At 44.9% G+C, this 25,965-nt stretch overlaps 1 protein-coding gene across 1 annotated transcript in view; it reads right to left on the reverse strand.

The window, feature by feature from the left end:
* Positions 1–25,965, reverse strand: part of PARP4 (poly(ADP-ribose) polymerase family member 4) — a 68,724-nt gene that overhangs the window by 18,062 nt on the left and 24,697 nt on the right. The window contains exons 14-30 of the mRNA XM_061133433.1: positions 25,722–25,878; positions 24,520–24,644; positions 22,236–22,367; positions 21,437–21,523; positions 19,261–19,425; positions 18,801–18,847; positions 18,572–18,650; positions 14,031–14,168; positions 10,245–10,440; positions 9,236–9,303; positions 8,482–8,669; positions 6,729–6,828; positions 4,805–4,975; positions 4,471–4,551; positions 2,359–2,439; positions 1,259–1,354; positions 550–672 (exon numbers count right to left, since the gene is read on the reverse strand). Coding sequence (XP_060989416.1) covers positions 550–672; positions 1,259–1,354; positions 2,359–2,439; positions 4,471–4,551; positions 4,805–4,975; positions 6,729–6,828; positions 8,482–8,669; positions 9,236–9,303; positions 10,245–10,440; positions 14,031–14,168; positions 18,572–18,650; positions 18,801–18,847; positions 19,261–19,425; positions 21,437–21,523; positions 22,236–22,367; positions 24,520–24,644; positions 25,722–25,878 — 2,034 coding nt within the window. The remainder of the gene's footprint in view (positions 1–549; positions 673–1,258; positions 1,355–2,358; positions 2,440–4,470; positions 4,552–4,804; positions 4,976–6,728; positions 6,829–8,481; positions 8,670–9,235; positions 9,304–10,244; positions 10,441–14,030; positions 14,169–18,571; positions 18,651–18,800; positions 18,848–19,260; positions 19,426–21,436; positions 21,524–22,235; positions 22,368–24,519; positions 24,645–25,721; positions 25,879–25,965) is intronic.

A 25,965-nucleotide genomic window follows, 5' to 3' on the forward strand; every position in this document is an offset into this window, starting at 1 on the left:
TTTTATTTCCCTGGAGAAGGGAATGGCAACCTACCCCAGTATTCTTGCCTGGAGAATTCCAAGGATAGAGGAGCCTGGTGGGAGTCCACGGAGTTGCAAAGAGTTGGACACAACTAGTGACTAACATTTTCCAGTTTTTATTTAAGTTGTGCTTCCCAACTTCTATTATGTGGTCACAAAGGCCACAGCATAAAGCACCACAAACTTTAATAAATATTGGTGGTGAAGTTAGATGATTAAATAGGCTTTTATCACTACTCAGGATGAACTGCCCCTGTCTCTCTTAGAGGGAAGGCCTTTGGCTTCCTGAACCACAGTTTGCCTGTAACCACAATTGTTCCTCTTCTGCACTTTATAGCTACATTTGTAAATGGAGCCTTTCTCAGTAACGTAACAGCATTTTTAAAAATGTGCAAAAGTTCCCCATCATCAGGCAGACATCAGTATCTGCATATACAGATCAAAAGGGTGCTATTTTAGCGAAGGGTTCCCCTTACCATCATAAAAGCATGAACACACAGTATCAATTGATTTGTAATCAACACTCACCTGCATCCTGCTGGCATCTGGTTGTTCCCCCTGCCAGCTCATGAATGGCAGAAAATCTATGTCTTCTTTGGCAATAAGTTCCAAAGTATTTGGAATATCAGGAGAAAGTGACTCATTACCATCCTATATTGAATCACAATCAGGTAAAGAGAAAACAGACATTATCATATTAAATTATTATTATAAATTCTAAAGCCTCACGAATGTTTGGTTTAGAATATGTTTGGGGGTCGGACTGGATCCTGTGTCCTGGGAGAGAGGATGGTCAGGTTGGGGTGAGGGTCTTCTTCACAGAGCACCTGCTGGGTGGTGCTACATCAAGTGCCTTGGCGGGCTCTCCTCTCAAACTGTGTAGGAGAAAGGGCCACGCATAGGGTAAGGGGAGCCCAGGCCTCTCTTATTTTTTGAGGGTCAAGAATTAATAAAAGTGAGAAATGCCAAAAATGTAACAAATTGTAGTATATCTTAAAATTCACATATTCAACTATTTGTTACACTTTTGACATTTCTCATCTTTATTAATTGTGTACTAATTCAACTATAACATTAAAATAACAGCACAGGTAACTCATGCAGAGATCACACGAGCCCTGTGCTCTGCGTGGATGAGAGGCCCGTGGACGCATGGGCCACCAGTGTCAGTGAAGGCAAGAGTCATCTTCTTAGCACGCAAATATAGATAAAATAACCATGAATTAAAAATACATACCCTTTTCTCCACAGCCACAAAGCTTGTAAATTGTGTTATGAGAGAGTTTTCTTTACTGAGTTTAATAATCAGAGATTTTAAGGTTTGCTTCTTCATCTAGGAAAAATGAATAATAAGACAGAATAATAATGAATAACAAATGAAATCATGTCCTATTTTTCACTATTTAGCTATATATGACCAATTAAATGAGTACTACATAATACAAAAAGCTGTCTTTCTATAAGAAGTAGATAATTTTATAATTAGGATTTCCAATGCAACATTGAGTCAATGGCTCTGCCTAAGTATCTCAAGTGGCTAACTTGCCATTTCCTGCAAAAAATGGGCTCAACGAGAGGCTAAAGTACAGAAAGAGCGATTCATATTCATGAGCTTCTTGTGGCTTGGCTGCTGAGCTGCCAAGACCTTAGTGAGTCTGTCTCTCACTGTAAAGATGAGGCTCCCAGGCTGTCAGGAGGTGGAGGGACTGGTCCAGGCTGGTCTGCTGGTGCGGCTGGTCAGCTGCCCTCAGATGGAAAAGGACCCTGAGCAAAGCAGGACCAAGGCTGCTGACCTGAGGGTGGGAAGGAGGGCGCTGATCTCTGAGGGAACCAACTGCCTGGGGAGGAGTGTGCTGAGCGCTAATGCTCCAGCCATCATTTGACAGCAGTCATCTGGGTATGGGATAGCAGAGGGAGTCCCCTACCAGGGCCTCAGTGGCTCAGTGATGGAGGGGCAAGGTGGGCTTGGCTCTGCTGAGCTCCGCAGGCAGCTCAGCCCCCCAGACCCGGCCTCTTCATCACAGATGGAGACACTCACCCTACAACACACAAGCACCTAGGTGGTGTCTTTACAGGCACTGAGGGAGTCGTCTGAGTCTCCTTTGCCTCCCTCTGACGGGGACAATGATCACAGGGTTCTGTCAGTAATTCATTCAATGAGCTAACTAAAAACTAAATCAAGTAACTACGGGGCACCCGACACCCCGGCATGGAAAACACAGCAATGACGACAGGGGTCCCTTTCCACCTGCTGATCCTCACTCACATTTCCACAGGTAAAGCAACTCAAGAAAGGCCAAGAAAAACAGACAATGGCTTTCCCGTGAAAAAGCAAACCTCGTGATTCACTTCGTTTTCGTGGAGAATGCCGTCTTCGTAATCTCTGATCAGAGCTCGCGCTGCCAGCTTGTGAATCATCTGTTCAGGCAGCAAAGGAAAAATGATTCTAATTCACGTCATACATAGGAAATCATCTAAATAATTGAGATGTGTTTACATACAATGAAATTCACCCCTTTGGTGTGCAGGTTGATGAGTTTTAACTAATGCAGATGGTGTGTGGGCTTCCCTGGTGATTCAGCTAGTAAAGAATCCGCCTGCAGTGCGGGAGACCTGGGTTTGATCTCTGGGTTGGAAAGATCCCCTGGAGAAGGGAAAGGCTACCACTCCAGTATTCTGGCCTGGAGAATTCCACGGACTGTATAGTCCATGGGGCCGCAAAGAGCTGGACATGACTGAGCGACTTTCACTTTCACAGGCTGTATGTGGGGGCTTCCCTGGTGGCTCAGCCGTAAAGAACATCTGAAAACATCCTCTTCTGCGTGCTCCCTTCCCACTCCTGCGATGCAGGAGACCAGGGTTTGATCCCTGGGTCGGGAAGATCCCTGGGAAGAGGGCATGGCAACCCACTCCAGTATTCTTGCCTGGAGAATCCCATGGACAGAGAAGCCTGGTGGGTTACAGTCCATGGGGTCACAAAGAGTCAGACACGACTGAAGTGACTGAGTACACATGCATACAGTGTGTGAGCACCACTGAAACACAGAGGAGGGGATTTCTTCCCATTAAAACCTCGTGTCGTGTTGCCGTGCAGTCACCTCCAGTCCTGGCACCTACTCGTCTCCATTCTGTCCCTATAGTTGGCATTTTCTATACACGTGTGAACTGCTCTACTGGAAGAGCCAGCCCAGGGTTGTGAGGCCTGACTGTGATCTCCACTCTGAAGGGGCCACAGACAGAACACCAGGAAGTCAAGGGCCAGGGCACCGCCCTTTCCTCAAATGGCTGAAACAACAGGACTCAAAAGGCAATGTCTCCTGTAAGTGACAATTCCAACTCCTGCCATTTTTTACTGGTAAGGCCATGATTCACAGTGGAAGGACAACTATAAAAATTGTGACTTTATGGAAAATGACCTGCTCCCAGGTAAAATCCCACTGAGATTCAGCAGTTTTTCAGATGACACAAAGATGCCCTTAAACTCTATACATAAGTCATGGGAAGTAATAAGTTAAGTGCTTTCATTCAATGCCAAAATGAAAGCTTTGCTTTATTTTTGTTGTTGTTTAGTCACTAAGTCATGTCCAACTCTTTTGTGACCCCATGGATTGTAGCCTGCTGGGCTCCTCTGTCCATGGGATTTCCCAGGCAAGAATATTGGAGTTGGTTGCCATTTCCTTCTCCAGGGGATCTTCCCGACCCAGGGATCAAACCTTCGTCCTCTGCACTGGCAGGTGGATTCTTTACCACTGAGCCACAGCAATGTCTGGTTATATAGATATAAATAAGGAATGGTTTGTCTGGTTACGTAAATATTCCTATGAATAGTAGTAGTAGTTACTGCCTTAGTCACGTCTGACTCTTTTCGAACCCATGGACTGTAGCTCACCAGGCTCCTCTATCCATGGAATTCTCCAGGCATAAAGCAGATAGCTTAGGAATTTTCCAGATCTAACTATAGCAGATTTGGTACTCATGCAAATACTACAAATTCATTTGCTTTTAATCCAAAAGTATAAAAAACAAAAACACATCCTCAATGTACAATGTTTTACTCGTCATCCAGTACGGTTATACTCAGTATTCTAAAGTAAGTGGCAAGGACCAGGCACTGCAGGTACACTGAACTTGTAGGAAGACGTGCACATCTTTGAGAACCACCTTTAAAGGTTTCATTCACAAAACACCAGGTTTAACTGCAGTTATTTATGCCCACTGATGCCCCTGTGGATACTTCTGGACTCAAGACCCGGGATGAAGAGCTGCTGCTTTAGAAAGCAATGGACAGTGTCCTCGCTTGTGGAGATGACAACCCTCCACATCACATCAGGTGCTAAGATGTCAACACAGAAAACAATGCAGGAAGGGCGTGGTGCATTAAATATGAAAATACAGAACTATTTTAACTTTCAAAAACAGTGAGTGCACAGTTTACATTTTTAATCTCACCGTTCCAGTTGTCTTCTGAAGTTCAGTCGTTGACACCACTGTAGAATACTCTCTCTCTTGAATTAGTGCATGTAGAGTTGCCTGAAATGGGAAAAAAATTTTCTTATAGTTTTTCAACTTCATAATGTCCTGGTTAGTTCACCAGTGATTCTTTCAGTGATTTTACTGAGAATTAAGAGGCTCTCCAGTACCCTTGGTTAACCAACCGCTGTGATCCCAGGAAAAACTGTGCAGCATATTATGATGTGGGGGTAAAGGAAAGGGAAGAAAAAAGAAAAAGTTATTAGCAAAACCCATTGCTGTTCCCATAATAAAAAGCCTGCGTGCTCCTCACCTGTGTACAGTGAGGAGTGAGCCCGTAGACGAGGAGTCGCTCGCTGTGGAACAGGGACTGCACCTGGGCGGGGGCCTGCAGGGGTGCGGGTGCGTCCGTGCTCAGCTGCTGCCATTTGACGGAGACCGAGTGGCAACTGGGAGAACTCATCCTACCCATCTGGGCTTCTATCTATTTATCAAGAGGGGTTATTTCTCTTTCAGTGTTACATTCAGAAAATAGTTACCTAACACTTAACATGACTTTACATTCTGTCCTTTGAGAATTGTAGCTCTTTGTTTTTTTCTCCTTCTTCCTGCTACAGGGTACATTTCCAAAAGGATTCTAAGTCGAATTTTTAATAATAGCAGTAGCACATAATTTAAATTCACAAAACATCTTAAAATTATTCTATTAATTAAACACCAATATACAACTTTGTCGTGTAGTAGATTCCAGTTATAAAAATTAACCCTGCAAAGGACTTGAATATACATTTCTCCAAAGAAGATATGCTAATGGCCAATCAGCACATGAAAAGATGTTGTTACTAGAGAAATACAAATCGAAACCTTAATTAGATACAAATTCACATCCATTGGGAGGGCTATATAAAATCAAAAAGTGTGAAAATAAGTGTTGATGGTGATGTGCAAGAAACTGGAACCTTGGCACACTGCTAGTGGGACTGTAAAATGCCAGTGAACAACAGTATGGCAGCTCTTAAAACACTAAGTGCAGTTACCACATGACTCAGCAATCCCACTTCTGGGTATTTAAATTAGGGCCTCCAATACATGCTTGTATACCAATCATCACGTCGGTATGATTCACAGTCAAAAGGCAGAAACAACCCCAGGGTCTGGCGACAATAAATGGATATACAAAATGTGGTGTATACATATAATAGAATATTTTTCAGCCTTAAAAAGGTAGAAAATTCTGACATATACTACAACATGAATGGACCTCAAAAACACTATGCCAAATGAAAAAGCCAGGCACAGAAAGACAAACATTGCTGGATTCCACTGATATGAGGTTCCTAGAGGAGCTAAGTTCACAGAGACAGAAGAGGGTGGGTACCAGGGGTTGGGGGAGCAGGGGCGAGGAGTCATTGTTTAACTGGGGGTAGAGGGGCTTCCCTGGGTCCCCAGTGGTTGAGACTCTGTGCTTCCTTTGCAGAGGTGCAGGTTTGATCCCTGGTCAGGAAACTAAGATTGCTACACGCCACATGGCACAGCCAAAAAAAGAAAAGAATTAGGGACAGACCTTCTGTTTGGGATGATGGAAATGTTCTGGAGTTAGATCATGGTGATGGCTACACAAGACTGTGAGTTCACTTAAAAACCATGAATTGTACACCTGAAAATGGTAAAGTTTATGTATATTTTGCCACAATAAAAAATTAATCTGAGCAAAATGTGTAATATTTCATTTTTAAAAATCAACCCATGATATTATATAAAGCAGAAATCAAACCACTAGCTACAACTGCCTGCAGAGCTCTGGTTAGTGTGTGTTTTGAATCTGAAGCTCATCAAGATGACAAGATGGAATAAATGGCCAGGCTCGATATGGCTAAAATAAACAGTATGCAGAGGTTTATAGTAATCAGTGGTTAGCGATGGGAAGAGGAATTCATGTTGTCAGAACCATGGTTAAGGCTTGCATCCATGCAATAATACATAAATTGGAAAAAAAAAGTTAACTAGAAGAACGCCCCAGTGGAGTGTTTCCTGTGCAAGCCTAGCAGTAACTAAGGGTGGGGGGGGAAGGCTAGGGGTAACTAAGGGTGGGTTGCAAAAAGGTGAGTACCTTTTTGCCTTTTTCTAGCTCCCTTTTCCATTGATGAAAACACAGAAGTTACTGTCACTAGATTTCCAAGAAGATAAGATTTCCACATTTAAACATAAGACTGAAATAAGATGTTTGAGACACATACCTGTTTTTTCCAGCTATGTTTGGATTTAGAGTTAAAATATTCAAATACTCCAGCACCATAGTGGGACAGAGTCCGTAAGACATGACGATTTGCTGTAGAACTGATAACATTTCACGTTTTAATTTTAACAGAATTTTAGAAACATGTTGAAGTACACGTAGTGAATACTGACACAGCTTAAGACTCAGTGGGAGACACGTTATGTTCTGCAGCTGAAGGCAGATATAAAACTTAGGCCAGAAAGTAGGAAACATCTGCAGGTCTGGGTAACCCAAGTTCCCACATATCAGAAGACTCATGTCTCTTTCACAAGAGAAAAAAGCATAAATTTCTGGCTTCTGATTCACTGGAGGAGAGAGGAGATTATTCTGCGAAACCCCTGGAGTGTTTGTGACCAAGATGGTGACTGGGACCCACTCTCAATGAATGTCAAAGCTGCCCTTAACTGATTCTAAAGTCAAGACTGACAGAAGAGTTAACCAAGCCTTCCTCTTAAAATCTGGTCCACATTTAGATGACAAAGAACTAGGAAGTAACTCTCATTCCAGCAAATGTAATCTTTGATATTTAATTGACAATATTCTGTTACATTTCTCTCAATTAGTCTACAACTAATCAAGAGTACTCTGTTAGAGAAGTTCCTCCTGAAATATTAGACAAGTGATTGATAATTTTTTCAGAAAAAGAGCTTAAGAAAGATATTTTGGAAATATACTTCAGCCTATTGATAACGCTGGGTATGTCTTCGGTGATCAAAACTAACTGATCTGATTACTAATCCTTAAGCCAGAGCCTCTATGTATTTACAGTTTTTACGGGTTAGTGAGGTTGCTGTGTGGGCCTGAGAGGACCACTTGTTAAACAGGTGGGATAAACAGTCTCTGCTCCTGAAGACTCACGAAATGTGGTTAGCATGAGAACACAAATGCGTACATATAAAATGAAGAAGAAACCCATAGAAAGACATTAAAAACTAGACAAACTGTGTCCAAGCTCAGCGTCACCTCCCTCCCCAGTCACGATCTGCTCCCTTTGCTCTATGACTGTGAGTAGGAGAGCCCTGGACATCCCTCCTCACCCCCGCCTGTGCAGCGGGACGTGCTGCCCAGCGAGGCCGATGCCCGCTGGCCAGGACAGTGACCTCATAGCGGGGGAGGGCAGGGGGACAGCGTCAGGCATGCTGTGCGCAAATGCCAGCATGGCCCCCGCTCTCCGCTGTCTTCCTTATTTTTACACCATAATCCTCAATTCAATGCGAAAACATTAGCTATAAATGGGGAGGGAGTGAACCCCTAAAGTCGTGGGTTTTAGCTTCTCTAGAGAAAGATTCCTATACACAGCAGGGTGAGCAAATGCCAGTGAGAAAATGACAGCAGTCAGAGGGGTGCGGGGAAGGGACAGAGCGGCCGGGGGTGGGGTGGGGTGGGGTGGGGTCACCATCAGCCCTGGGTATGCCCAGCCCGCCAGGTTAGGCTCAATTATGCAAGTAACAGTCTCCAACACTGAAGTGGAGCTTGCTGGCTGTTTCCATGTATACAAGTTCACGAGATTTTCAGAGTAAGCCTATCAGACCCACTGTCATCTCCACCTCACAGAGAGGGTGAAGGTGTCCCCCCAGAGTCAAGGCTAACCTGCAGCTGCTCAGGTTCCATGACCCAGGCAGCGGCTGGGGCCGAGTCCAGAGCTGGCCCCTCTGCACCAAGCAGCTCCCACCTGTTGACTTTCCCCGTGGGACCGGCCCACCTGTGCTCACCTGACCCCACAGGAGAACAGCCTGGTGTGTGGCACGCTTCTTCTTACAAGCTGCAAGGTCAGGCTCTCGTTCTGGAGATGCCCGTCGGATATAAGGAGGATGTTCCGTAACACATGGGAAGGGCACAGCAAACTTAAGTATCGAAGTGTCTTCCAGAAATCTGTGTTTCCCATGGTAGGTGTAGCAGACTGGAGGAAATGAAGCAAAAGATCATTTACTCCTTTTCGGGTGTCTTCACCACCAACTGTAATCACTTACTGAAGCACACCCCTTAGTGAGGGTTATTGTCACCGAAAGGAAGTTCTTTCCTAATGATTTATTTGTGGAACAACTATCCTTTTAGTTTATTTCATGTCACACAGTACCTATAATATTATTACTTGGCGTTTCTTTGTTTCTTTATGGTTTTCAAAGAACTATTACATCAAAACACCTCTGGGATTGCCAGCTAGTCTGGACTGAGGACACAATTGGTCATTCCCAATTTGCTCAATTTAAAAAAAGAAAGAAAGGTGACAGAGCAAAACATTAAAAACTGTTAATGCTGACTGTATTCAGATGGTAGGACTGTGAATGATTTTTTCTTTCTTTTTTATTTTCCATTTTCTTAATGAGTTAATATCACTTTTATTAATGAACTAAAAGAGCCCATCTGCATACAGAAATGGGAGGACTAGGGCTTCTTGGGGAGAAAGACCCGGCAGAACCACTGAAGCCTGATGGAGAGAAGACAGAGGCAGCTACTGGTACTCACCATGATGAACTCTGTGGGCGTCTTATTGCTCGTGATGCACTTAGGATACGAAAATAATTCCTTGTAACCTATGTGATAAGACTGGCGTAAGATGTTGCCATTAAATATTCACTTTTTGACCACTAACAAACAATAATGGTTGGTATTTTTAATACATAAAAAAAAGTTACCACAGTACTCCTTTAAAAAATTCTATTGCATTCAAACGATGCACTTCACTGAACAAAAAGGACCTGGGTCAGGCTGCGCATGGGGAGTCTGCTCCTTAGCCAACTACTTGCAGAGGAGGACACAGGACATGGGGACAGCCCAGGCAGCAGGCCACGCTGCCCTCTGGCCCTCAGCATGTCCCTGCTCATCTGACCTCTCCCCACCAGCAGCAGCAGACCCTGGCTCCTTCCTCCTTCATGAAGGGGCTGCCTGTTCCGCCAAACGGCACAATAAATAAGAATCAGCAGGGTGTGGCTGTCCCCACACCCCACACTGCTCCTTCCGAGGGGCTGAAAGGCCCTTGGACCCCACCTGGAGGGGACAGTCCTTTCTTCAGTGGGGCTCGTGTGGTGCCTCCTGAGACTGTTCCTTACAACTCCTCTACCACCTTGCTGATTTCAGAGGTTCTGTCCTGATCCTTGGACCCTCGAACTCATCAGACCAAGGGTCTCACACTCAGTTCAACTGGTAACAATAACAATAGTAATACTCATCTGGCGTTTTCTATATGATAGGCATTGTTTAAATTCCTTTAAATACATGAGCTCAACCCTCACAATAGCACTGTGAGGAGGGACTATTTCTCTCCTGTTACAGATGAGAGAACCAAGTTCCAGTAAGCTGCCCAAGGCCACACCCAGGGCTCAGGTGTAGAGCTGGGATTCAAGCCGGGGACCTGGCTCCAGAGTTCTTGCTCTTGAACCTCGATGTGCTGCCTCTCACTCCACAGACAGGTCACAGTAGCCCCTTTCCATTGATGCGCTGATGCTCTGGAGGAGGTGCAGGGCGGAGCACTCACCTGTGCCGAACTTGACGACGTTCACCTTCTGCTCCTTTCCCACACAGGACAGTGTGTGCAAGGCAATCTGCTTGGCTTGCAAGAACGTCTCACCCTCCATGGAATTGGAGCAATCAAGACAAATAATCATTTCACTCCTCTCAGCTTCATCAGGGATGGTAATATCAAGATTTGGTTGAAACACAAGCATGCAGGCCTAAAGGGAGAAAAACAGGAGCTAGGCTGGTGCTTCTTATCACTTGAGTTCGTCTGGTTACTTACATGCACCCAGAACTTCACTCTAAAACTCATGCCACAGCTTTTCTAAACGAAGGACTCATAGTCGGGACAGTTACAAAGCACTGAGAATCATCAACCTAAACAATGAGGCTCTGTGGGCTCAGGCCCATGGCTTCTCACTACTTCTCAGACCCTCATGGGAGTGTGCCACTTGTCAGTGGGAACGGCTGGCAAAAAAAAAAAATCCTCTAAGCCTCCAGATGGGAGATACACCCCACACTAATGTACATAGGAGTGTGCACTTCATCAGGAGCATACCCACTGTACAATAACCCACGTCACAGGCAAGATGAATGAAAAGGTACTAATTCTTGCTACTTACAGGGTTCAGCAACTTACCCTGCCCCTTTAAGCCACACTCAGCTGTGGCACTTCAAAGACCCTTGAGTTTGTACAAGCCTAGTATCTCACAAGGAGAAGGCAATGGCAACCCACTCCAGTATTCTTGTGTGGAGAATCCCAGGAACAGAGGAGCCTGGTGGGCTGCTGTCTATGGGATCGCCCAGAGTCGGACAGGACTGAAGAGACTTAGCAGCAGCAGCAGTATCTCAAAAAACCCTCTAAGGTACAAACAAGATACACATGTACCTAGGATTTGCAACATTTGGCATAAATGTGTAATTTTTTTGGAAAAAGATTTACTTGTAAAATCTGAAAACTTTCTAATCAGGCAAAATAATACTATAAAAACAAAAAGAATAAGATTTATTCAACAATGAGATAGCCTATAGGAGATCAAATAAAAAGCGAATGTCAGAGCTGGGGTTCCCAACGTGAACCTCATAAACCCCTGAGAGATTCAGAACTAATACAGAATTAATATCTGAACATTGCTGTGATATCAAAAGTGTCTTCAGGATGAATGAATAATGAATATGTCCACTCTCTGCCACTGTGGTGTGTGATGACTGAAATGCACACAGACCTTTTATCTTATAACCAACCAACACTCAAAACAGAACTACTATTAGTTTCCATTAAAACTTTGCCTGAGATTTACTGAACACGATTTACATACAGCATAATATAAGTTCAAGATTTACAGTGCAATCATCTAGCACATAGTACTGTGAAATGACTACCACAATAAGGTTAGCTAGCAAGAATATCTCCACTCCAGTACTCCTGCCTGGAAAATCCCATGGACAGAGGAGCCTGCTAGGCTGTAGTCCATGGGGTCGCTAAGAGTCGGACACGACTGAGCGACTTTGCTTTCACCTTTCACTTTCATGCATTGGAGAAGGAAATGGCAACCCACTCCAGTGTTCTTGCCTGGAGAATCCCAGGGACAGTGTAGCCTGGTGGGCTGCCATCTATGGGGTCGCACAGAGTTGGACACAACTGAAACGACTTAGCAGCAGCAGCAAGAACATCTAAGATTTAGTCTCTTAGCAACCTTCAAATACACAACACAGTATGCTTAACTACAGTCATCATCCTACATATTTGATCCCCAGAAATTATTTGTTTTATACCTAGACATTAGTATCCTCGGACCAATACCACCTTATTTTTACTCCCCCACCCTTGAGCCCTGGTAACAACCAACATTCTACCCTGTGTTTCTGTGAGCTCAGCTTTTTCTAGACACCACATGTAAATGAGATTATACAGTATTTGTACTTTTCTATCTGACTTGTTTCACTTAGCATGATACTCTCAAGGTCTATCTGTGTTGTTGCAAATGGCAGGATTTCCTTATTTTTTACAGCTGAGTAATATTCTACTGTATGTGTAGGTAACATATATTACATATGTGTTGCGTGTGTTATACATATGTGTATATATTTAATTTTCTTTATCCATTAATCCATCAAAGGACACTTAGGTTGTTTCCATGTCTTTATTATAAATAATGCAGCAATGAACACTGGGGTGTGAGTATTTGAGACAGTAATTTCATTCCCTTTGAAATATACCAAGATGTGGGATTGCAGGGTTATACAGTAGTTCTAGCTTTTAATGTTTATTTTATTATTTATTTTTGGCTGTGCTGGATCTTGGTTGCTGCACACGGCTTTCTCTAGTTGTGGTGCTTGGGCTTCTCATTGCAGAGATGGGAGCACGGGCTCCAAGGCACTTGGGCATCAGGAGTTGCGGCTCCCAGGCTCTAGAGCACAGGCTCAGCATTTGTGGAGCATGAGTTTAGCTGCTCTGCAGCATGTGGGATCTTCCCAGACCAGGAATCAAACCTGTCTCCTGCACTGGCAGGTGGATTCTTAACCACTGGACCATCAGGGAAGTCCTAGTAGTTTTATTTTTTGAGAATCCTTCACACTGTTCCCCATAGCAGCTACACCGGATTACATTCCCATAAACAATATCCGAGTGTTCCCTTTCCTCCACTTCCTTGCTAATACTTATCTTGTCTTTTTGAAAACAGTTGTTCTAACAGGTGTGAAGTGATACCTCTCTGTGGTCTTCATCTGCATTTCCTCAATGATTAGTGATGCTGAACATGTTTTCATGAACCTGTTGCCCATTTGTATGGGGTAAGTTCAAAGGATGTCTCATTTGACCATCTTGCTAATGTTGCTCTCAATTTTTATTCTAATTAGAAGAGATTATTTATAACAGCCACATAATATGGTCTAATAGCCATAAATGATTTTGTATCTTTTTACAGTATCAATGTTTTAAAAGCTGTAAAAAGTATACAGACTAACCAATGTAATATATGAAGGCACATTTTCTTTTTGGTAGGGATTAAGGTAAAAAAAAAAAAAATTAGGGCTTCCCTGGTGACTCAGACAGTAAAGAATCTGCCTTTATCCAGAGACCTGAGTTTGATCCCTGGGTCAGGAAGATTCCCTGGAGAAGGGAATGGCAACCGGCTCCAGTATTCTTACCTGGAGAATCTCATGGACAGAGGACCCTGGCTGGCTACAGTCCAAGGGGTCGTAAAGAGTCAGACACAACTGAGCAACAAATACTATTAAGGTAAAAATTGCTTCCCAGGTGTGCAGTGGTAAGCAATCTGCCTGCCAATGCAGAAGACACAAGAGACTTGGGTTCAATCCCTAGGTTGGGAAGATCCCCTGAGGAAGAAAATGGTAGCCAGCTCCAGTACTCTTGTCTGAAAAATCCCATGGATGGAGGAGCCTGGTGGGCAACAGTTCATAGGGTCGCAAAAGAGTCAGACCCAACTTAGCTACTAAACAATAACAAAGGTAAAAATGACAATTTTTAGGGGAAACATGCCACATGGGGGCTTTGCTTGAAACCACAAAAATTTTTCATTCTTAATGTCATAAATATTTTTTGGTTGTGCCTCTCACATGCAGGGATCCCAACTAGGGATCGAACCTGCAACCTCTGCTGTGGAAACACTGAACTCCAGGGAATCTCCTCTATCACGAATATTTTTAACTGTAAAATCTTGGGGTGGTGAGAGCTCTTTTTGTAATGCTAGCTTTTCAAGATTATCAATCATTTCCAAATTTAAATGATCTATTCTAAAATACTTTTTCAACAGTACCTCCTACTTTTAAGTAAAAAGGACTATACCTCGCTTTCTTTTTCTGGATGCTTTTCAACCCACATTCTTGGGAGATACACATCAACCAAACCGATGAGGAGAGAAAATCCATTGCTGTCTAAGGAGCTGCCTTCCACAGTACTAATCACAGCTTTGCAGTCTGTTCTCTGCAAAACAAACAACCATGAGAACAAAGTAAATAAGTGAATTACACCATACTATCAAGTAGCAAATCTGTGCATGATTTACATAACTCTATTAAAAATCAACAATGTGTCAACAGAACCCCAAATTGTGAACTGTAGGTTTTACAACTGTGACCAGATCACATTTTTATCCTCTTGGTTCTAAGGTACATGTGCTCAGTCGCTCAGTTGTGCTCGACTCTTGACAACCCCATGGACTGTAGCCTGCCAGGCTCGTCTATCCATGGAATTTTCCAGGCAAGAATACTGGAGTGGATTGCCATTTCCTTCTCCATCTACTCTGGATACACACAAGCAAACTCAGCCCCCTGGAGACAGTCTCAGACCCTGGACCCAAAGGTGATTGGTCTGCATATCCCATTATCTGGATGCAGAAGATAATTACAACACAGAATAGTAAAACAGAAAATCCAACGGGAATTTTAGAATTATGCCTTTATTGTAAAATAGTATTTTTATAAGTATAAAATACCTTCTGAAAATATAGAGTGGAGGCTTTAAGTGACAAAGGCGGTGTGGTAGATTTCTTGGCCTGCCCTCTGTAGTAAAATTCTGCAGCTCCTCCTTTCAGGAGGTCGTGCCCATTTTTCTGCCCTTGAATGTGCTGTGGCCAAGGGGATGCTGGCAGATGGAATGCAGGCAGGGGCTTGTGCTGTGTTTGTGGAACGGGCTGCCCTCCTCTACTGTGCTGAGCTCTGAGCTAACCTATGGCAGGTGAGAGACCAGGGCCAGCACCCTGGCTGACACCAGGCCACCAGCCACCTGTCCCAGGCCATCCTGTCCCCAGCAACAGGAGGAAAGCTTGAGAAAAAACAAATGCTTATTGTTTTAATCCACAAAATGTTGGGATTGTTTGTTATACAGCAAAAGCTCTCTGATGCCAAGGGGTTCTTGTTGAGGATGTATTATTTACATGTGTTTAACTTTATTCCCTCACTTCCCAGGTGGTGTAGTGGTAAAGAATCTTCCTGTTAATGCAGGAAATGCAAGTGACAGCTTCAATTTCTGGGTTGGGAAGATCCCCTGGAGAAGGGAATGACAGCCCACTTCAGTATTCTTGCCTGGAGAATTACATGGACAGAAGAGCCTAACAGGCTACAGTCTATGGGAGTCGCAAAGAGTCAGACACGACTGAGCACACAGACAACTCTATTCCCTAGCAAGATCCCAAAACTCCCTACAATAAAAAGGGCATAAAGACATTGAGAATGGGAACAAAGATAAAGGCAGAGAAGACGCCAGCAAATTTCAATAAGAAGATGGAAAGCTAACAGAGCTGTTTGAAGTGATTCAGCCAGAGGAGAGGAAGCCACTGCCTGAGCCCCATGGTGGGGCAGTTGCGAGCTGTGAGCTCAGGGCCTGCAGCTCCCTGGGAAGGACCCCTTGGAGGCACCGGAGAGCAGATCATACCCTGAGCTGTCAGCCCAGGTCCCCTCCTTGCCCTTGGTAGCAAGCAGCTGGCACCTGTTTTCTCACTAATGGAAACTGAAGATTTATTACTTAGAGAAATTCAACCAAGTAGAGTCCAGACTTGGGAGTCCTAAGTAGAACGAAGCACAGACACAGAGAGCAGTTAAGTGAAGGCTGGTGTCCCCAGTCATACCTGTGAACACCCTTGAGGTACTCTGCACAACCGCGCAAGGGTGAAAACACACAAGAGACTCACCCCCACACCAGCAGACCAGCTGCCACCAGCCTTGAGCGCAGGCCCGGGGTCCACTTGCCCCACTTACCACACAGCATCTGACTGACTTCTGAGGACAAACATAGAGAGAGGCCACCCAGATGCTAGAGGAAAAGCCTTTAAACATGAAAATGGAGGCCAACTGAGCAAAAAGCCAGAAAAAAAGAGAATACTTACAGAACAGTAAAGAGCTCTTGCCAAAAAAAAAAAAAAAAAGAGAGAGAGAGAGACAGAATTAAAATTTCAATAAAATGGTTGTAACTTATGATTGAGAAAATCACCCAGAAAGCAGGATGAAAGGACAAGAAAATGAACAACAGGAGAGAAAATGTAAGAAAACAAGGGTCTCAATTCAGGGTCTGACTAAAAGTCACTGAGAGGTGAAGGGGAGACGGACACTTGTTTATTAAAACATAAGAAGATCCCCCAGAACTAAAGGCCATGAATTACACATATGATGAAAGAATGTCAGGTTCTGATGAACTTTCAGAACATCAGGGATAAAGAGAAGACATAAAATTCTTTCAGGGCTCAAAAACAAAACAACTGCCTATCAAGAACAGGGGATAAAAAGGTTTAACCTCTCAGAAGTAACACTGGGGGCGGGATGACAATTTTTTCAAGGTTCTGAGTGGGATCACCTACCCAGTGGGAAGGGAGCACGCAGAAGAGGATGTTTTCAGATGTTCAGGTTGTAAGGGAGGCTGTGCTCTATCAGGTGTTGGGAACTAAAGAGGAAAAGCCTCGTGGACAGCAGCCCCAGGGGAGCGGGCAGGGTCAGGAAGAGGAGTCGCTGACTCACTGAGATAGCAAAAACAGCCCCAGAGGGGCTTTACATGACAGGTTAGAACAAATGAGAAGAAACAGTACTAGAAGACAAAGAAAATGACATTTTCCATCCCCTCCCCCCAAGAAATATTATATAAAGAAGTAAAAAGAAAAAAAGCCATCATAATACATTTCTTGGCTCAGTGTTATTATCATTTATGTACTCATAATAACTTAAACATTTACCATTGATATAACCAGGTTTCCCAGATGGCGCAGCTGTAAAGAATCTGCCTGCCAAGCAGGAGACGTGGGTTTGATCCCTGGGTTGGGAAGACCCCTGGAGGAGAAAAGGGTAACCCACTCCAGACTCTTGCCTGGAGAATCCCATGGACAGAGGAGTGGAGGGCTACAGTCTACACGGTTGCAAAGAGTTGGACAGGACTTAGTAACTAAATAATAGCAGCAAATTGATTTAACTAAAAACCATACTATAACTCTTAGAATAAGTGGGTTAGAAACATGTGCACTGAGGTGAGAGGAGGGCAAGAGGGTTACATCTTCATCTGCCATAACAGAAAGAGAAAAGATACCTCTGGCAGCCTTAAGAAGAAAAGACTAGACAGAGAAAGATCCTCCAGCAAGAAGGAATGGAGACCAGAGAAGACAAGCAGATAGACATTGGGGAGCTTTTTTAAAATCAAGAACCACAAAATAAGGACCTAAAAACTTAACAAGAGGTGAATGATAAATAGATTCTTATATAGTCACAATGGATCAGTCAGTCAGTCAGTTCAGTTGCTCAGTCGTGTCCGACTCCCTGCGACCCCATGAATCGCAGCATGCCAGGCCTCCCTGTCCATCACCAACTCCCGGAGTTTACTCAAACTCATGTCCATCAAGTCGGTGATGCCATCCAGCCATCTCATCCTCTATCATCCCTTTCTCCTCATGCCCCCAATCCCTCCCAGCATCAGGGTCTTTTCCAACGAGTCAACTCTTCACATGAGGTGGCCAAAGTACTGGAGTTTCAGCTTTAGCATCAGTCCTTCCAATGAACACCCAGGACTGATCTCCTTCAGGATGGACTGGTTGGATCTCCTTGCAGTCCAAGGGACTCTCAAGAGTCTTCTCCAACACCACAGTTCAAAAGCATCAATTTTTCGGCACTCAGCTTTCTTCACAGTCCAATTCTCACATCCATACATGACCACTGGAAAAACCACAACCTTGACTAGATGGACCTTTGTTGGCAAAGTAATGTCCCTGCTTTTTAATATGCTACCTAGGTTGGTCATAACTTTCCTTCCAAGGAGTAAGCGTCTTTTTATTTCATGGCTGCAATCACCACCTGCAGTGATTTTGGAGCCCCCCAAAAAAAGTCTGATACTGCTTCCACTGTTTCCCCATCTATTTGCCATGAAGTGATGGGACCAGATGCCATGATCTCAATTTTCTGAATGTTGAGCTTTAAGCTAACTTTTTCACTCTCCTCTTTGACTTTCAGTCACAATAGATAGTCGTTTATAAAAAGCTGTATCTCAGAATAATTCAAATACTTGCAAAAATATTTACAACACAAAGTCAAGTGAAAAAAGCAAATGTAAAAATTTATATTCAATACAATGGCCATAAGAGCTTCCCAGGCGGTACTGGTGGTAAAGAACCTGCCTGTCAATAGTGGAGACATAAGAGATGCGGGGTCTCAATCCCTGGGTCAGAAAGAGCGCTGGGAGAGGGTATGGTAACCCACTCCAGTACTCTTGCTTGGAAAATCCCATGGACAGACAAAGCCTGGTGGGCTACAGTCTATAGGGTCGCCAAGAGTTGGACACGACTGAAAAGAAAGGTGCTTTGGAAAACTGATGTTAAAATACGAGTTCTTAAGAAGTGAAAGCAAAGACCTACTAACCTTTTTTCTCAGGTCGTGTGTGTCACTGAAGATGAATTCAATCATGTGCGGCATCTCGATGGACATGCTCAGAGAAAAGCTACCGAAGTGAACAGAGAGGTGGCTCAGTCTAACATCCCAATTACTGACCAACTACATGCAGCTCTTCTGTGTAATTTTAAATGATAACTTAAGCTATAAAATGAATGCTCACTGAATGATTGACAGGTTTTGTATTTTAGGTACTAACCTTTGCTTTGTTCCTGTTTCCTTTATACAAATCTTCTCCACTGTATCCTGAGAAAAGAAAAATACATACGCACAACTAAGTATCTGCTCAGTTTCACCACAAGAATCCACACTCACACACACACACAAGTACACAATTTATACAGATGCACAAAAAGCAGGGAGTCTGAACACTGTATGGAAAGCAGCAACAGCAGCTTTGGTGGCGTCTCTGGAGACGGAATTAAGATTGGTTTAAAGTTTCCTCTTTGGCTTATTGGCGTTCTTTATGCTTATCAAAATTCTTCATGAGCAGGCAGTACCAACATAAAATTTAAAGAGACTGAACAGAATAAAAACAGGATGCCATTAAGCATCCTAAATGTCACTACAATTGACTCTATGCCTCAAAGGTTAGGTTATTTAGATGCTGTTTCTTCCCTCTGCATAAATCACAATAAAGCTGCTGTCGCCAAACGGACCTGAAGGTTCTCCCTCAGAGCCCTGTCCTGCTGCCAGGGCGCCACGGTGGCCGGCAGGAAGAAGACCACGCAGGCACCCTGGACGCTCAGCTCCGTGATGTAGGTGATTTTGATCAGGACCTTGGCCTTTGGGGGTAAGTTCCCGACACTGACGGTGAAGATGTCCTGAAATGGAAGTATATGACTTAGGCTGTGTCTCAGAAGCATCTCCATCCTGCAGGCGATCCCCTCCTGTTACATAAATGGTCTGATCACAACTTGCCTGCTTCCTCCTCAGAGAAGGGGACATGGCCTCCAGACCAGCACTGGCTGTGCGGAAGGAGAACCCAGGGCCCTTCCCCAGCGGTCTGGGGTCCGAGAGGCTGCACCCAGTGGCCTCTGCTCCAGTGGAGACCACCCCACCCCCCCGCAACCCTATGGCCTCTCTGTGGCCGCAACGCTCTGCCCAGGACGCCTGCCTGCCCCTTCCTAGAGACTAACCCCCCAACCCCAAGGCCTCTCTGCGGACACAGTATACCAGCAGACTCCTGCTGGCTATAGAGCTGGAGCCTGTAATACCAAGTTTGGCCCTCATTTAACTCATTTAACTCTTTTCAGAATAATTGCTTTGCTTTCTTTTAGCAGGTATTGCCAATCACTGTGTAAGGAAATAACTTCATGCCTAGTGAGGTCAGAAAGAGGCTGGATCATTTCCTCTGAACCCATGTTGGGTGCTCCTGACATGGCCAAGCCTGTGCTCTGTTTCACTGAACTCAGTCTGCTTAGATTAGGGGTGTATGATATTACGATTAATGTAGATTTGAGGAGTCAACTGTTGTTACCTTTGACATCAAGGTGGGAACAAACAACGAAGACAGGATTATCACACAGCAGCAGCACTTGGCTTCAAGGGAAGGGTATGGAGACCAGGGCTTCCTGGAGAGGTGCCACCGGAGGTGTATGGTAGCACTGCTGATACAGGGTCTGGATGGGTGCCAGCTGCCACCCACGTGGTCACCCGGGTCACCTACAGAATCCTAACTTGTCCCAAACCCGAAGGAAGGCTGAGCTGCCAGGCAGCCAGGTGAACTGAATTTCAGCTGAATCCCTCAGAGGAATAGGGGACCCATGGTTAGGGCACCTGGGCCTCCTGACACAGAGGTCTAATTCCTGTGGGGCTTCTCCACAGAGGCTGGGCACTGTCTCCAGCCTTGCTTTTGACACTCCAATTTTCTCTTTGTTTTTCCATTAACTTTTTATCTAACCTCTCCTGTTACTTCACCGCTTAAACACTGGGATTCCAAGTTGGGCCTCCACCTGCATAAAGAGCACTAGGGGCCTGTGTAATGGCACCATGCCCCTCTAGGGATTCCAGGGAACCCAGCACTTGAGCACAGGGCCAGCGAGCTCCCTGTGGAATAATCACCTCTTCTTGTTAATCCCCATTCTGCAGATTTATCCCGTAAATCTACTGTAATTTTAATAACTGCTTGTTCCAAACATCACATTTTGACAGTATTCTGGCGATGAGTCCTCCTCAGAGGTGTGTCTGAAGCACACGGCCTGTCTTTAGAAACGACTGACGTGTCTACGCTGGAGAGGCTGCACGTGGCCCAGCACCTGCCTGAGGCACACTTAATACATCTTACAGTTAAAGCAAGAAGTGCGTGGACGCGGCCCTGTGGCTCCTCCTCCCAGATCTCCACATCTGACCCTGGGAAGACCTAACCCTAACCGTGGACCCAGCCCAGGCCCTGCAGATGCGCCTCCCTGAGACATGACTGGCGAAAACTGGATAAACTGCTAAGTGAGCTTAGTTCTGGGGGAAATGTAAATATCTTACCCTTCTAAGGGAAGATGGAAATTATGCGCCCACATAGTTTCTTTCTGTTGTCACGTCTGGGGAACGCAGTTCCCAAGGACAGAAATGGCTCTTAGGATCCGCTGGGTGACCCTGGCCATTTCCTCCTTTATCTAAACAAGTCACATGGGTCTCACTACCCAAACCTCCCTTCCCAACTACATGAAACTCCAGGGCCTAAACCAGCAAAAATTATTCTACTTTCTAGTGAAATTTAGAATTTCATATGCTAAATTTCTAATGAAAATTAGAATTTCATATTCAAAATCAATTTCCACTTGTTCTCCCCTTTCTAGCAAGCACGCGGGACTGACTTGGATGAACGTCAAGTCTTACGGGTGCGTCCTGATCCATCAGGTAGGCACCGTGGCCTTGACTGATTGCCACTCGGTACTCTCGCTGGGCTGCTTCCTTCTCTTTAATCTGAAAAAGACAGTGTTGTACCAGTCATAATATGAACAGTGACTTCAGACTTTAATAAGGAAAACTTCATCAACGTTTATTAAAACCCAGGCAAAAACAGAAGGCTAAGTTAAGAAGGCTAAGATGAATGAAAACTTACATACAGCGATCATAAAAATGTACTTCTAATAAGAATTTGAATAAGAAAAGGGCAATTGAAGAGGATGCTCTTTAAAAGTTGGGACCAAAATATTTGAGAGTGAAAAGGAAGTTTGGAGCTTTACTCTGAATAAATAAAAAATGAAGTTCGTCTTAAATTTGATAAAATGTAAGTTACTATTGCAACTGTGGACTCTTAGAATAAACAAAGAATTAATCAACTTATACTTCTTCTGGACATATTTTTCTTCACTTCAGTTGGCTTTTATAGCAGGGTACAAAGGATCAGTATTTTTGCAAAAATACATAAAGGGCGTCACCAATTTTCCAATGTGTCTCTCAAACTTTTGATACTGAAATCACTGTTTGTTCAAGTGCCTGGACAAGGAATCTGGACAGGCAGGAACAGAGGCTAGGTAGCCAGAGAGGGACGCCAGATGTCTGAGTGGAGGCTGGCTGTACAAGGGCCTGATTCTTCCAGGAACATCCTGTTTTATGACCAGGCTGCTACTCAGCCCGAAAATAAGGGACTCAGGATGGCCCATCCCACAGAGCAGTTGGGGTTCTCCCTTACCTCTCCCACCACGTGCTTCCCATTGATGAAAGCCTCGAAACCACACACAGCTGCCTTGTCGTCCAAGGGAAAAACATATTTTGCCTCAATGGGCACATGACTTTGGTTTGTGTATGTTTGAAAAACAACGACCTGAAGAAGAAAAACCCATATATTTGATGGAACCGCATGAACGATGTTTGCAGGAACAGCTATTAATGGAAACTGCTGTGCATGTGAGGCCCCAGAGGTCAGGACCCCATCCAAGTCACTGCCTTTGATGATGCGCTGTCACCAAAAGGAAAGAAATTTTAGATAAAGATGATGGAGGATTTTTACTAGGACTTACAACAGAAACTAATACACTGTAACATTTTTGACATCTTAATCTTCCTCCTTCAAATGCAACCAGTGTTTTAGTTCAGTTTAGTTGTTAAACTGAAAACATTAAGCTCACTCCGAGAAGTCCAGAGTGGGCCACGTACAGCCAGGTTCCCTGCTGCTGGCTCTGTGTGGACACGCAAGTCAGATAACAGGCCAGCTATCCAGAAATGAGAGGAAGGTTCATGGCTGCACCACGAGTTATGTGTGGGGCAAACCCTTCCATGGAAAAGCCTCATCAAACAGTGTCTAATCCACAGTGACACACGAAAGACACAGGCCACTCCTGCAACACTTGTGTGCATCGGGGCCCTCATGTTCACTATGCGGAACAGCCACCACCGACGGGCAGCCCAGCATTACCGTCTCGTCTACATCCAAGGAAACCACCAGGGAACAGCCACCACCGACGGGCAGCCCAGCGTTACTGTCTCATCTGCACCCGAGGAAACCACTGCGGAATGGCCACCACCGATGGGCAGCCCAGCGTTACCGTCTCATCTACATCCAAGGAAACCACCACGGAACCACCACCACCAATGGGCAGCCCAGCGTTACCGTCTCATCTGCACCCGAGGAAACCACTGCATGACCAGGCTGGAGAAGGATGAGCATGAACTCCAAACTGGGCTCTCAAACCCCAGGGCTCCATTGCGGTCAACACCAGTCCCCCCACAAACCAATCCATCCCAGACCATCCAGTTGGAGTGACGAGTTCAGACTGGTCTTTATCACATTGTTCAGTGCCTCCTCATTCAAACAACGGAACAAAAAGGGCTCACCCTGTGGAGTCTGGGAAGAACTGACATGCAGGTGAAGCCTGAGTCACATGAAGTGGCAGTCATGTGCTCACAGCTTCTATACGGCCCCACAGAGAGGAGCGCCTGTAGTGCCCTGCCTGGAACCCACACCTGGGTCCTTCCCACAGCTGGACACGGGGCCCCCAGCGGCTTCAGGGTTGTGTGGGTGGGTCAGCAAGGGCAGGGATGGAGGTCAGACACACCCACACAGTGTCAGCCTCAGGGGTGGCAAGCAGGCTCTTCTCCGCCCCACACCTGCCTTCCCTAGTCAGGTGATCACTAAAGACCAGCCTCACTTCCCTCTGAAGGACCACAGACAGTCTCTCCTGCCAGCCCAGCTCCCTCCTCCTGCAGGCCTTGCTCCCAGCCCACATCCCTGCACGGTGTGTTCCTGGACAGAACTGTGTCTCCTAGCTGGTCATCCTATGACTGTCCTCAACTTGGGGAGGAGGGTAGGGGCCAGAGTGATCCCGTGAGAACACAATTCTGGCAGGTCACTACACTGCAAGTGTCTTCCAAAGGCTTTCTGCTCACTCCGCGTTGTCAGTCTGTGCTTGACAGGAGTGCCCGCTGCCTCCTCACGCACTTCCAACATGGCCCCCTCACGCTGCTCCTCAAGGCCCCCCAGTCCCCATGCTGATCCTCAGTGTCCCTTCCACCCTGCTCCTTGGTGTCCCCACTGCTCCTCAGTGCTCTCTCCACCCCCTCTTCACCCTGATCCTCAGTGCACCCCATGTCAGGTGCACTCCTGCCTCAGGGCCTTTGCACATGCCCTTCCACCACCTGGAATGGGCACCTCAGATGTCCCTTCTCAGGAGGGCTTGTTGGCCACCGTGTTCACCAGTCCATCCCCTCCTACCTGCCCTGGTTTTCTCTCCAGCAGGTCCATGTTACATATTTATTTCCCGAGTGCACTGCCTGGTCCTGCTCTACCAGGCAAGCTTTCCTTAGGCTGCTCCTTGTGGTTCACCTAGAGCTTAGGATGGCCCCAGGCACACACTGGGTGCTCAATGAACAAACAAATTTTAGAAATGTATGTGTTTAGTTCACGCAACTGTGATCCAATTCTTGTGTATGATTTACATTCATTTAGTTTAAAGATCACAAAACCACAAAGAACATACCTGGGCTACAAAGTCTATTATTTTTCCCTTGATGTGAACGTCCTCCAGAGGAACTGAACTCCCAGAGGCATCCTGAAGACCAGCCTTGATGTCGGGGAAAGGCGTGCTGCCTGGAAGCTGGTGATCTGCAAGTCAGAAACATTCATGTCAGCTTTGAAAGCCCTCCCTCCACTGTCTGTTTCTGTCACCTGCCCTTTATTCCTTCCCCTTCCCTTCAAACCTTACATTTTAGGGTAAGTGGACAAATAGCATTTTATGATTTTCAGTCACCATTTCTTAAAAGTTAATCCACATGAGATGGGAAAGGGGAAGCATTCCCAATGGGGATGCTGCCATTTCAGTCTACTAACTATGTGGCGTCGTCTCGCAAATTCAGAGTTTAAACATATACAAGTACACACAGGTCTTCAGAACACCTAATAAGTGCATCTCAAGTATGAATCTGGGTTTCTGCACCCCCTGCTCAGTCAGCGCTGTCACTGTGCCATAGAGCTGCAGCGACAGGAGGTCTCTCAGACTTCAGTCCCAGGAAGCCCGTGTCCTCACGAGTCACGTGGGGAAGGTGCCAGACTGGGCTAGAGAGGCAGATACACTCTCATGAGATACACACTTAATGACTCCCAGTGGAAAACAGGGGTCATGTTCTACATGAAACCATGTATATTTTTGATAAAAAATAATTTGATCACAGTTTAAAATGCTGATGTGTTTTTAAATGCTATCAATTAATATTATACTAGTGTGAATTTACAATTTTCTGAGAAGCGGTCACCTTCTGCTTACATACAAGCTGCACGTGGCAACTTTGCAGCCCCTTCACATAATGCAGGTGTTGATCTCATTCCCACAGGGGAGAAACGGAGCCCAGAAAGGTTATGAGGTTTGTCTAAGGTTGCACAGCCTGGTAACTGGCAAGCTACTGAACTCTAAGGCTGCGTCTTCTGCACTGTGACACTTGGACTTGGTTTGGGGGGCGGTAGATGGCTCAGCCTCAGTGTGTTAATGAAGTAACAGGGGGCTTTGACATCACCCAATCTCTCAATCACCCCAGGTTTTGTTTTTACAAAATAAAAAAGGAAACAAAGTGTTTATGTAAGAAATCAGAGATATAGTTACCAAACATGAATATAAATTTCACTGAAAATACAATATTTAAGTTCTATAAACATCACAGAGAACAGCAGTCAAAAAAGCCATCTCACCTTCAACTGTTGAAAAATTTGAAAACTCAGGTCTGTATTCCTCTAATTCCGTATTATCACAAGGATGAAAATCCTTTATTTCATCTCCAGATACAGAAAATTTAACAATATATTTCATTTTAACCTGATTGGTTTTGTATACAACAAATTCATCATCCTAGAGAAAACAGAAGTTCAATAATAAAGGAAAAGAAACTTTATTGGCAAATGTTTTCATAAAAGCAGAATTTCATGTTTGTTCATT

This window comes from Dama dama, chromosome 30, assembly GCF_033118175.1.
Source record: "Dama dama isolate Ldn47 chromosome 30, ASM3311817v1, whole genome shotgun sequence".
NCBI lineage: Eukaryota > Metazoa > Chordata > Mammalia > Artiodactyla > Cervidae > Dama > Dama dama.